The 11,241-nt window shown below is 53.2% G+C and overlaps 1 protein-coding gene across 1 annotated transcript in view; it reads right to left on the bottom strand.

The window, feature by feature from the left end:
• Positions 1-918: 918 nt before the first annotated feature.
• The window catches only part of NUAK2 (NUAK family kinase 2), a 19,701-nt gene continuing 9,378 nt past the window's right edge, over positions 919-11,241 (bottom strand). The window contains exons 2-7 of the mRNA XM_050763476.1: positions 10,869-10,989; positions 7,767-7,918; positions 7,343-7,408; positions 5,067-5,186; positions 4,074-4,206; positions 919-3,398 (exon numbers count right to left, since the gene is read on the bottom strand). Coding sequence (XP_050619433.1) covers positions 2,335-3,398; positions 4,074-4,206; positions 5,067-5,186; positions 7,343-7,408; positions 7,767-7,918; positions 10,869-10,989 — 1,656 coding nt within the window. The 3' untranslated portion in view covers positions 919-2,334. The remainder of the gene's footprint in view (positions 3,399-4,073; positions 4,207-5,066; positions 5,187-7,342; positions 7,409-7,766; positions 7,919-10,868; positions 10,990-11,241) is intronic.

Here is an 11,241-nt window from a genome sequence, read left to right as displayed (position 1 = left end):
CAGAGTCTAGCCCAGAGTTTCAGCACTGAGTAGGACCTCAGAGACTTAAGACCTAAGTACTCCAGTGTCGCCTAAGCAATGTCTTGTTTGTTCTCCCACCTTGACCCCATAGTTGCCTTGCCCTCCCCATCTCCTTTGCAGACTCGTGACTTTGCCAGCTCAGCTCTCCAGGTGCGGGAGGGGAGGTCCAACGCTCCACTGGGCAGGCACCGACAGCTGGCAGGACAGGTGTGTTGTGGGGCCGGAGCCAGAGCTGGGGATGTTTGGAAGCCTCCTGTGACTACCAGAGTGGGTCGCGGGTAGGGGAGGGAGGCTGCCTGAAGCCAGAGCCAGCCGGCTGCTGGCCGGCACTTTGTCCTCACCCTCCCTTTCATCCCCAGCCCTCGGAGCCTGGGAGTTTCTCAATGGAGCAGGCGTGTGGGGAATGCTCTGCAGGGGGCTGAGGGAGTTGGCGTATGGTGGGGGTGGACATTCCAGGCATTCTTTGCTTTCTCTAGGAGTCAGGCAGTGAGGACGGAGGGGGGAGAAGCTGCCCAGCACCAGAGTAAAGGGGATTTCTTAGGAGGGAGAGAATAAAGGCAGTGGGGGTGTCTTTACCCAGCAGGAGCAGGGCTCTAGCAGACAGGAGCAGGGGTGGGAGGAGGCAGGTGGTGGGGGCAGGGTGGGATAATCTGCCAAATCCACTTCTACTTTAGTGCCAAGGGCCAGAAGAACAACTGGGACCCTGGGCCCAGGGCCTTCCCACCTGTGTGCTTAGGGTCAGGCCAGAGCTACTGAGCTCACGTTTGTTTTGATTCGGCAGTTTTTCTACTTCCCATCCCTGGCAGCCTAGGGGAACCAGTATTAGAAGAAGGCTCAAAAACCTGCTCAGCACCATCCCTCCCCACCTCAATCACCACAGAGAACAGCAGGGCCTGCTTCCAATCACCTTTCTGGTTTTAATGGTACTTTTTGGCCGCGAAGGTCCATTAGGTAGAGACCATTAGGTAGAGAGACTCAGAGTGTGGAGTGGGGTGTGGAGGGGCTGTGGGAGGAGGTGGAAATCGTTGCAAAAATGTCTCTCTGTACACAAAACTTAGATGTCATAGTGGATTTTCCCAGAACATAGAATTCACATTATTGAAAACAGCAAGATTCACTTTTCCTAAAACACAAAGCTGAGAACATAAAAAATAAATATGGACACTCTAGAGTTCTGAAGGCCCAGAGAACACATCCATAGTCTGGACTTTAGAGCAGCTTAGAGGCAGAAGTTCTGAGTCTCTGAGGTCCAAGGTGGAGTCCAGAAGAGCCTGGACCCCTTGAGATGAAGTCCACACAGCAGGCGGAGGCTTTTCAAGTCTTTCAGATTCACAGCAGCAACTCCAGGAGGCTCAGGCCAGGTTTGGAGGATGAAAAAGGAAAGAGAACCACTGAAGAAACAGAGATTGTGTTCTCTTACTCCTAGGCTAAATAAGAAGGGTTAGGTCGGGCATGGTGGCTCACACCTGTAATCCCAGCACTTTGGGAGGCTGAGGCGGGTGAATCACCTGAGGTCAGGAGTTTGAGACCAGCCTGACCAACATGGAGAAACCCTGTCTCTACTAAAAATACAAAATTAGCCGGGCGTGGTGGCTCATGCCTGTAATCCCAGCTACTAAGGAGGCTGAGGCAGGAGAATCACTTGAACCAGGGAGGCGGAGGTTGAGGTGAGCTAAGATCACGCCATTGCACTCCAGCCTGGGCAACGAGAGCGAAACTCTGTCTCAAAAAAATAAATAAATAAATAAAAATAAAAATAAGGAAGGGTTACTCCAGACCATTCCCAGGATGCCTCAGGCACCTTAGGGACGCCACCATCCAGTTCTGGTGGTTGGTAGGAATGGGAATGTGTGTGTAAAGAGGTCTGACCCCACTTGGCAGGGAATGAGTAGGGAAGGAGCTGTCCTTAGAAGGCACCACGTGTACAGAGTATTCATGGGATGCAGGAGATGGGCCCTGGGAGAGTTCACTTTCCAGGTCTCTGTGGCCCCACCACGTGCACAAGAAACAGGCAACCTGGACTCCGTCATGCACAAGAAATGGGCAACGTGGACTCTGTCTCGGGCCTTCCCGTTCCCCTCTCTTTCTCTATTATCCTCTTGGTTCAGCAGGGCTGAAGACAGACACTGAACCCTTGACGCACTTCATTTGCCTACTTCCCACATCCAGCCCTGTCCAGGGCTCCACTGCAAACTGTCTCAGCCTTCTGAGTGGGGATGCAGGTCCTGGGAGGTGGGGGAGAAGGCATCTCCCCTTGGGGTACAGCCAGCTGCATCTGAGAGCCTGCCCAGGCTGGGGCAATGCCTACCCCACTCAGGTGAGCTTTGAGCAGACCCTCAGTGCCTGTCGGTAGGTCGCTGTCACCTCCTGGCAGTCCGTCAGGGAAAAGCAGCTGTCCCCCAAAGGATCCTGCCGCCAGCGCCTCAGGCAGCTTCCAGGGCCCTCAGAGGGGGGCTCCTCAAGCCCCATGAGGTTGTCCACAGACACACAGCCCCGCAGCGGGGGCTCTGGGAGCCGTTCAGGCAAGTCCAGCTGTTCAAAGGACTCAGAGGACAGGATGCTGTCCTCGCTCACAGCCCCTGAGGGTCGGCTGGCCTGGGCCAGGGGGCGAGGTGGGGCGAGTTCATCCAAGGAGCCGAAGGTGGTGGGGGCCGCGAGCTCCAAGGTTGCCCGGGAGAACTTGCCGTTGAGTTTGAGGATACCTTTGCGATGGAGGAGCAGCCCTGAGGCTTGCGGGGGCTTCTGCTCCTTGGGATCCCCGCTCACAAACACGTCGCCTGCATCCAAGAGCTCCCCAGATTCACTGGGCTCGGGGGAGGAGTAGTAGCCAGACTCGCGCTGTCGGGGTTTCTTGAGGATGCCCTTCTTGGGGAGCAGGGGGGGAGCCTGCCCTGGGCTCGCAGGGATCGGGCTGAGCTCCTGAAGGTCCCCCTGTGCCCCCTCTGCAGAGGCTGACACCTTCTTCTTGAGAATGCCCTTCGGCAGCTTGAGGTTGCTCTTGCCAGGGCGAGGGGCAGTGTCATCAGCTGGGTCACCGTGGAGAGACTGGGCCATGTCATTCTCCTTGCGGGACTTCTTGAGTGAATGCTGGCGCTCCAGGCCAGGGGTGGTGCTTCCCCCACCAGGCGCATGCTGCTTGAAGAAGCTGCACACCTTGGCCCCATTCTCCAGGAGGGGGCGGGAGGAGCGCCGGAGCCAGTCAGCCATGGAGGCCCGGGCAGAGTCACTGCCAGGGTGCCCACCCTCGTGCGGAGCCTCCTGCTCTCCCACACGGGAGGCGTAGCCCCAGTTGACCCACCAGTGACTGGCCACATCCTCCAGGGTGGCCCGGCGGGTGGGGTTCACCATCAACAGCCACCGGATCAGGCCACAGGCGTCTGGAAGACAAAAGGCAGGTGCTTCAGTTTGGCAACTCCCAGAATAGGCACTCCCTGTCCCCTGTCCCCAGCTCATCCCCTTTTGAGCTAAGACACTGCTTACTCCTGGGTTGGATGCGTCCCTTCCAGCCTACGGCTCTGTACATGCCTTGGCCCAGGACAGCTCCCCAGTCCACAGTTCCTGGACTGACTCCTCCAGCTGCCTCTCTGTCCTCTGACCCCTCAGGACTGTGACCCCTTCATGAGCCCTTGTGAGTATGTTGGTATCTATCCTCTCTCTCTCTCCATTGCAATTCAACCCTCTGAGGGTAGAGACTGTGTTCAGGGTAAACTGGGGCTCTCACACCCTTCCTCCTGCCTTCTAAGTCATAGTCAAGGACAAAAAGGTTTCTGAGGATGAGAACAAAAGCAATAGGAAATGAGACAACTGTAGCAAAGGAAGGAGCTTAGGAACCACTTCCCGAATATAATCGAGCATGCCCCTATGGGAAGAAAGCTATCCCCTCCTTCCCCAGAGGTCTCGACATTGGACATACGGTGGACGGTCCCCTAACCTACCATGGGTCATGATGGACTGTTGCCCTTTTGACTTTAGTGCCACTGTGTAGTTCTTGCCTTAGGAATGAGTGAAGGACACCCCAGGCCTGGATAAGAACACCCACCCCTCTCACTCACCAGAAGGTTTAGGTGGCTCCCGGTAGGCCCCGTTGCTGATCTGTTTCACCAGCATCTTATGGTCATGCCCGTCAAAGGGCATAGTGCCATGCACCAGGATGTAGAGGAGAACACCCAGGGACCAGCTGTCTACCTGAGAGAGACAGGGGAGGTCAGCAGGGATGCCCATACCAGATGAGAAAATGGTACATGCTGGAGAACTCAGAGGCCAGCACACCTGAGGATGACCCACCTCTCCTACCCAGGGGCCAAGACGGGGATGCTGCAGAAGGGGGCTGAGATGTTGTCAATCGCTTTCCCTGGGAGGGACAGCCACAAGCACAAGAGCTATAGCCAGGTCATCTCTTCTGGGCTGGGGAAGGGGTGGTTGTGACAGATACCATCTCTGCGTCACTCTTGGGAGGCTGGACTGGGTGCCGGGAAAGGTACCAGGAACGAGGAAGGTGAAGGAGGCAAAGAACTAACCTAGGAGGCAGGAGACCTAAGTTCTAGTTCTAGGGTTTTTTTGTTTTGTTTTCTTTTTCATTTTTTTTGAGATGGAGTCTTGCTCTGTTGCCCAGATTGGAGTGCAGTGGCATGATCTCGGCTCACTGCAAACTCTGCCTCCCAGGTTCAAGTGATTCTCCTGCCTCAGCCTCCCAAGTAACTGGGATTACAGGTGTATGCCATAAAGCCCCATTATTTTTGTATTTTTTTTAGTAAAGACGGGGTTTCACCACGTTGGCCAGGCTAGTCTTGAACTCCCAACCTCAAGTAAGTGGTCCACTTGTGGACCTCCCAAAGTGCTGGGATTCCAGGTGTGAGCCACTGCGCCCGGCCTAGTTCTAGTTTTGCCACTCGTGGTTAGACACCTGGCAAGTTACTACTTTTTGGGAGGCCTGAGTTTTGTGCTCTGAAAAGGTGAATAATGAGAAAACTAGCCCATTAATCTCCCAGGATCTAAAGTCATAGTAAACACCCGAGGCAGGCCGGCAGGGGAGAGTGGTCACTTACCTCTGGGCCTGTGTAGGGCTTCCCATTGACAATCTCCGGCGAGGCATAGAGGGGGCTCCCACAGAATGTCTGCAGGAACTTGCCTTGATGGTAGAGGTTGGAGAGGCCGAAGTCAGCAATCTGCAGGATTGAATCAAACACGGGCACAGGTCATGTCAAGGCCTGGGTTTTTCTGTAGCTCTTGGCCCACCCTCTTCGGACCCTGGGGAAACCCAGGCTCCAGTGGAGGAAAGGGTCTCCATGATCCCCACCCCACACTGAGCACTGTCAGCATAGCTCAGGCCCTGGAAGAACGAACCCTGAGGAGCTGTGTCAGTAAGGAGCATCTAGGCAGAGGTATGTGGGGGCTTCAGGATCCTCACTGCTCCCCAGACCGCTTTGCTCACGTGGCATTCCACTACAGAGATGCTCTCTCATGCCCATATCCCTTGGAAAGTCTTCCATTTCCTTCTTCTAGAAGCCTAGAGTTTCCAATGCCTCCCTGGAGCCCCTGCTCATTAGATCTGCCTTCCAGACAGACTGTACACTCCCATGCCGACCTCCTTGCCCCCACCTCTCCTGCAGCTGCTAGCCCAGCTGAGAGCCTGCATGAGGTTCTAAGGATGTTTAGTGATGGAAAGGAGGGTCAGCCAGATGGAAGGGGAAAGCCAGCATCTTGTGATAATGTCATGGCCCTCAGGAACAAGCAAGCCCTGTAACCAATGAACCACATAAGACTTGAGCTGCCCTTCCTAGCAAAGGGCTTATTCTTGTGTGCACACCTGGGCAAGAACTTGGTGGCAGAAACCTGGGGTCAGCCCAATATAGCTCAGAAGCAATAATGAGGGCAGAACAAACGTCAGGGCTGTGGTTACAGCCCAGGACTCCCTGAACCATCTGATATTGAGGGCTTGAGAACCCGACCCCATCGTCTCATTCCCCGGAGACACCCTTTCCCACCTATCCTCAGTAAGAGGCTGAGGCCATGCCCTCGTGCTCCCCACCTCTTCACCCCATCAGAGGTTATGTGTGTTCAGGGTGGGGAGGGGCTGTTTATGAAACCCTGGCTCCTTTGTTTATGGTTTTATTGGGCTCTTATCAAGCAGTTGCCAGTTGAAGCCCATAATGAAGCACGTGATTGGTAGAAACAGGAAAGTTCATGCCTGTCCATGTTTGTGCCCGATTATGTGGGTTTACTGGCTGTGGCTTCCCTCCCTTCTGGTCAGCATCAAAGACCGCCCCACCTGCTCCGGGAATTGACTGGTAAGAGGGAATGAACTCAGTACCAGGGCACCTTATGGTACAGGTCAGGAGCCACCGGAAGAGACTATGGCCTGGGTTCAGGAAGATTCTGAAGAGGGTCAGAGTACAGCGTCACCTTCCCAGGTGCCTGCAGGGGCCAGCCTCCCCGGTGCCATGTCCTTCCTCCAGCCCTGAGATCTCAGTTTATCCCATCAACATGAACTTTTCCATGCCTGAATTTAACTACTTAAGCAGCTGCAGAAAGCAGGAAGCTGGAGCTGGAGTCCTTCATCTGTGGGAAGTTTCCAGAGGGCTATCTAATTGTAGCAGTTTTTTTTTTTTTTTGAGATGGAGTCTCGCTTTGTCACCCAGGCTGGAGTGCAGTGGTGTGATCTCGGCTCACTGCAAGCTCCACCTCCCAGGTTCACGCCATTCTCCTGCCTCAGCCTCCCGAGTAGCTGGGACTACAGGCGCCAGACACACCTGGCTAATTTTTTGTATTTTTACTAGAGACGGGGTTTCATCGTGTTAGCCAGGATGGTCTTGATCTCCTGACCTCGTGATCCACCCGCCTTGGCCTCCCAAAGTGCTGGGATTACAGGCGTGAGCCACCGCGCCTGGCTAATTGTAGCAGATTAAAGCATGCATGTGTGTGTGTATGCAAGTGTGTACACACATGGGCAGGGAGAAGAACTCAGGCCGGGCCCATCCCAAGGTTGTATTAAACCTGACCTTAGATCTAGACTCCTGTCACCCTTATGACATCAAAGGAGCACTGATCTGGGAGTCAGAAGATCTTGGTTCTAGTCCAGGCTCAGCCACACACTAGTTGTGTGATCTTGTGCAAAGCACCCCTCAGCTGAGGCCCCAGCTCTCCATCCACACAATGAGGTGTTGGAATGGATGACGGCTGAGGTCCCTACCAGTACCAATGAAGGTCAGCCTTGCTCAGCTCCTTCAGGAATCCACCAAGAGCTTAGAGCTACTTGGCTGGGGACAGTGCAGAAAAGCTGGGGTGGGCAGGGAGGCTTCTAGAAATAAGAAGTGGGACTCACCTTGATATTTCCATTGGCATCCAAGAGGATGTTCTCCAGCTTGAGATCTCGGTGGACAACTCTACTCTGAAAGAAGGAGGGGGCAGTCAGGGGAAGGTCACGACGGAATGGAAGGTGATGAGGGGCCTAATCTGGAGACTGAGGTAAACACAAAGGGAGCCAAGTGGGCTTGAGCACAGGTAGGCTGGGAATGCCCATCTTTATTGGTGTGGGCTGCAAGAAATCACAGGCCCTTCTATCCCCGGGTAAGGGACTCAAAGTTAGAGACACCAGCATTTCCCTGAGAGTCCAGAATCTAGTTTTGCCTCTGTTTCTGTCTCCCTGTGTGATCCTGGATAAGTCATGGAACCTCTCTGGTCCAAAACAGCCCCAGAGCCCCAGCGACCACCCGCTGAGAACACGGCTGGAGCAGGTAGGTGCTCACCTGATGGCAGTAGTGCACGGCAGAGACGATCTGCCGGAAGAAATGCCTAGCCTCGCGCTCACTGAGCTGCTGCCGCTCGCTGATGTAGTCATAAAGGTCGCCCCGGCTGGCATACTCCATGACGATCACGATCTTGCTGCTGTTCTCAAACACTGGGCAGAGCAAAGAAAGGAACGTCAGGCCCTCCCAGAGTGCACTGCTCTCCACTGGGGGTGACTCACTCCTCCCCCACCCCGGGCCCCACACCAGACAGGACCTGCTCCAGGGATATCTGCTATTGGGGCTATACGGTGGCAAATAAGGGCAGAAGAAGGGCCTTGGAAGTTCTCAGCATCTTCCAGGAGCCATGAGTTAAGGCCAAAGACACTGGCTCACCCTCTGCCTCCTTGGAAGTTCAGGCTTTTGGGAATTCTGAAAAATTACCCTGCCCTTTCAGGAAGCCAGAGACGTCACTAGATGGGAATGAAAAGCCAGGCTCCTTGGTTTAAGAACCTGGTACTTTTTCACCTTGTGGCGTTGGGCAAATGTCTTCTAGAGACATGAGTAAGAATGCAGGTTTGCTGGGTGATCTTGGACAAGTCATTAAACCACTGTGCCTCAGTTTCCTCATTTGAAAAGCAGGATAATAAGGCAACCTCACAGGGCTGGGGTGAGAAACATAAAAAGTCAGCAGCAGTTCCAGGGCTGGCTGAGCAAGCTGGTGTAGGTCTGACACATAAACAAGCACTCGATAAATGGTACCTATGGTTGGATATTATTGATTTATTGATTTATTGAGACGGAGTCTCGCTCTGTCATCCAGGCTGGAGTGCAGTTGCGTGGTCTCGACTCACTGCAACCTCCACCTCCCAGGTTCGAGCGATTCTCCTGCCTCAGCCTCTTGAGTAGTGGGGATTAAAGGTGCATGCCACCATGCCCAGTTAATTTGTGTACTTTTAGTACAGACGGGGTTTCTCCATGTTGGCCAGGCTGGTCTCGAACCCCCGACTGCATGATCTGCCCACCTTGGCCTCCCAAAGTGCTTGGATTACAGGCGTGAGCCACTGCACCCGGCCACAGTTATATTTATAATCAATGCCCTCATGCGTACATTTGAAAAATAAGGCCAATAATAATGTCTGTCTTGAGGATCAGAAGAGGGAATAAAAGTATATTAAAGTGGATCATGAACTATAAAGCACCACGGAGAGCTGAGATATTCATCACCATCTCTGACTTCCTTCCAGAGGATCCAGGGCAGGGCCTCATGAATAAGGCCTTCTACACAGAAGCAATCAATACATATTTGGTAATTAATTGACTGGCTGGGTTCCCGGCAGCCACCCCATCCCAGCTGGCTCATCTCTCTGGGTAGGAGTGGCCCTCTTGCCACTTGAAGACTAGGTAGGGCGTGGCTGGTTCACCAAACTGGCCCTTCTGCCTGGTGTGTGTTAGAACATGTATGTCCATGACACTGTATCTTTGTGTCAAACGGGTCCTATGAGTTTGGCTTGCTTGGTCTGCCCCAGAGCTAATATTGTCTAGGCTCTGAGAAGGAGTGAAGTGAAGAGGCTTCTCCCTAGAGGAGTCCCAGCTTCCAGGGAATTGGATACATGGCCAGGAGGACTGTCCTTTTTTCCAGGGGGACAGGAGTAAATGGCCCTTATCTGTGGAGGCCCAGCCTCCTGGGGATGCCTGGCTGAGACTCCACCCCTATGGCTCTCACCATCTCTGCAAGGGTGCATGCAACCTTTGTGCCATAAAATTGGGAGTCAAAAGCCAGCCAGGGCACATTTTGGAGAACAGCTAGGTTAGAGGTCAGTTCCCAGGACTGAGGCACACCCACTACCTCACATCCCTTGAAGCCTATAGCAGGAAGGGGATGAATTTGGGGGACCCCCTCCAGTCACACAGTCACTATGATGTTCTCATGTCTGTTGAATCTGAAGGTGCCAAAGAAGTCATATCCTGAGCTGCAGTGCTCAGTTCCCAGATCCAGCTGGAGATATAAGGCAGAATTCACACACACACGCACATGCACGCACATGCACACACACCAATCACCACACTCAGCCTAGCTGGAGATATGGGTGTAAGGCAGATTCCATACACACATACAAACACACATACACACACACACCCCAATCACCACACTCAGCCTGGCTTAACCAATACTTTGTCATCTCCCCACTCTTCCCTGAGGGAAGCACACAGAGATACAATTAACCTTCTCAGCCACTTGCCTGGCTCTTCATGGGACAGGCTCAAGCCACAGGGCCATGTTAGTGGCTCTACCCTTAATCTTTCTATGACCGCGACCCAAGAGCAGAGACTGCTCTATTTTTCCCCCACCAGGAATAGACAGACAAAGGGCAGAGCTACAGGCTCCCTTTCTTCCCTCCTGTTGCTATCCCTCGCTTCCCATCTAACTGATATTATGTAAAGGCTCAACGCAGACAGGTGTGTGTAGGAGAGGGCTCCCCATCTTTCCTTCGTCACCCTCTCTTGCTCACTTTGTTGTCTGGGTCACGGGGAGGAGGGCAGCTGGAGTGCTGAAATCAGCACTGATGTCAGAGAAGAGGAGGCCAAGAAAGACAAGTAGCGGTAGGAGCCAGCCCTGTGGCAGGAATGATTCAGAGCCCAGGTCAGACTCTAGGAGATCTGGCTCTTGGGACGCATGAAGAATAGCACCCACACATCTGGGACAGGTGCAGGTCTAGGTATCTTTCAGCCTCCCCCAGATTGCTAAGGAGCTCATTGGGTTGGGAAGGTAGTATTCAAGTAGGGAAAACCGAATAATCACAACAAAAAACCCTGCAATTCCTTGAGTACCTCCCATGAGTGGAGCATTCAATGACATAAACAGTTTGATCTTTGCAACCACACTGTGATGTAGATGGGATTACCCCATTTTATAAATGAGGAACTGAAGCCCAGAGACTAAATTCAATGAGCTGTGCAAAGTCATACAGTTGAGTTTCAAATTCAGCTCCTGCCCACCTCTAGAACCTGTATCTTTTTTACTTCTTTATGTTATTTCTTCTGACACATGTACACACGCATGTGAACACACATATGCACACACATAGACCCCCAACTTCCAGCTTTAAGTGCCCACTGTACCTTCATGGATGGCAATGATGTGAGGGTGGTTGAGTGATGACATGATCTCAATCTCCCTACGTATGTGCATCAGATCTTGCTCATCTTTGATTTTGTCCTTCCGGATTGACTTGATGGCCACCTGGGAATAGAAGGCAGGAGAATGAGGAGAAAGGTTTGGCAGGAAAAGGTTTGGCAGAGGACACTCTGGGGGCCCTGGTCCTGGTGGTTTGCCTGTAGCTGCTATAAAGGCCACAGAGAACACCCAGAGAAGCCACTCCATCCTTCACCAGGGTAGGTGGCAGAGAGGCTGGAGAGCACTTTCTCTAGAAAAAGATCTTATCTGAGCTGAGTGCACATGGTCCATGCAGCAGGAAGCAATATGGACCAGTCA

Source organism: Macaca thibetana, chromosome 1, assembly GCF_024542745.1.
Source record: "Macaca thibetana thibetana isolate TM-01 chromosome 1, ASM2454274v1, whole genome shotgun sequence".
Taxonomy (NCBI): domain Eukaryota; kingdom Metazoa; phylum Chordata; class Mammalia; order Primates; family Cercopithecidae; genus Macaca; species Macaca thibetana.
The sequence above is the reverse complement of the archived record's forward strand: the minus strand, read 5'-3'. Positions and strand labels throughout refer to the sequence as shown.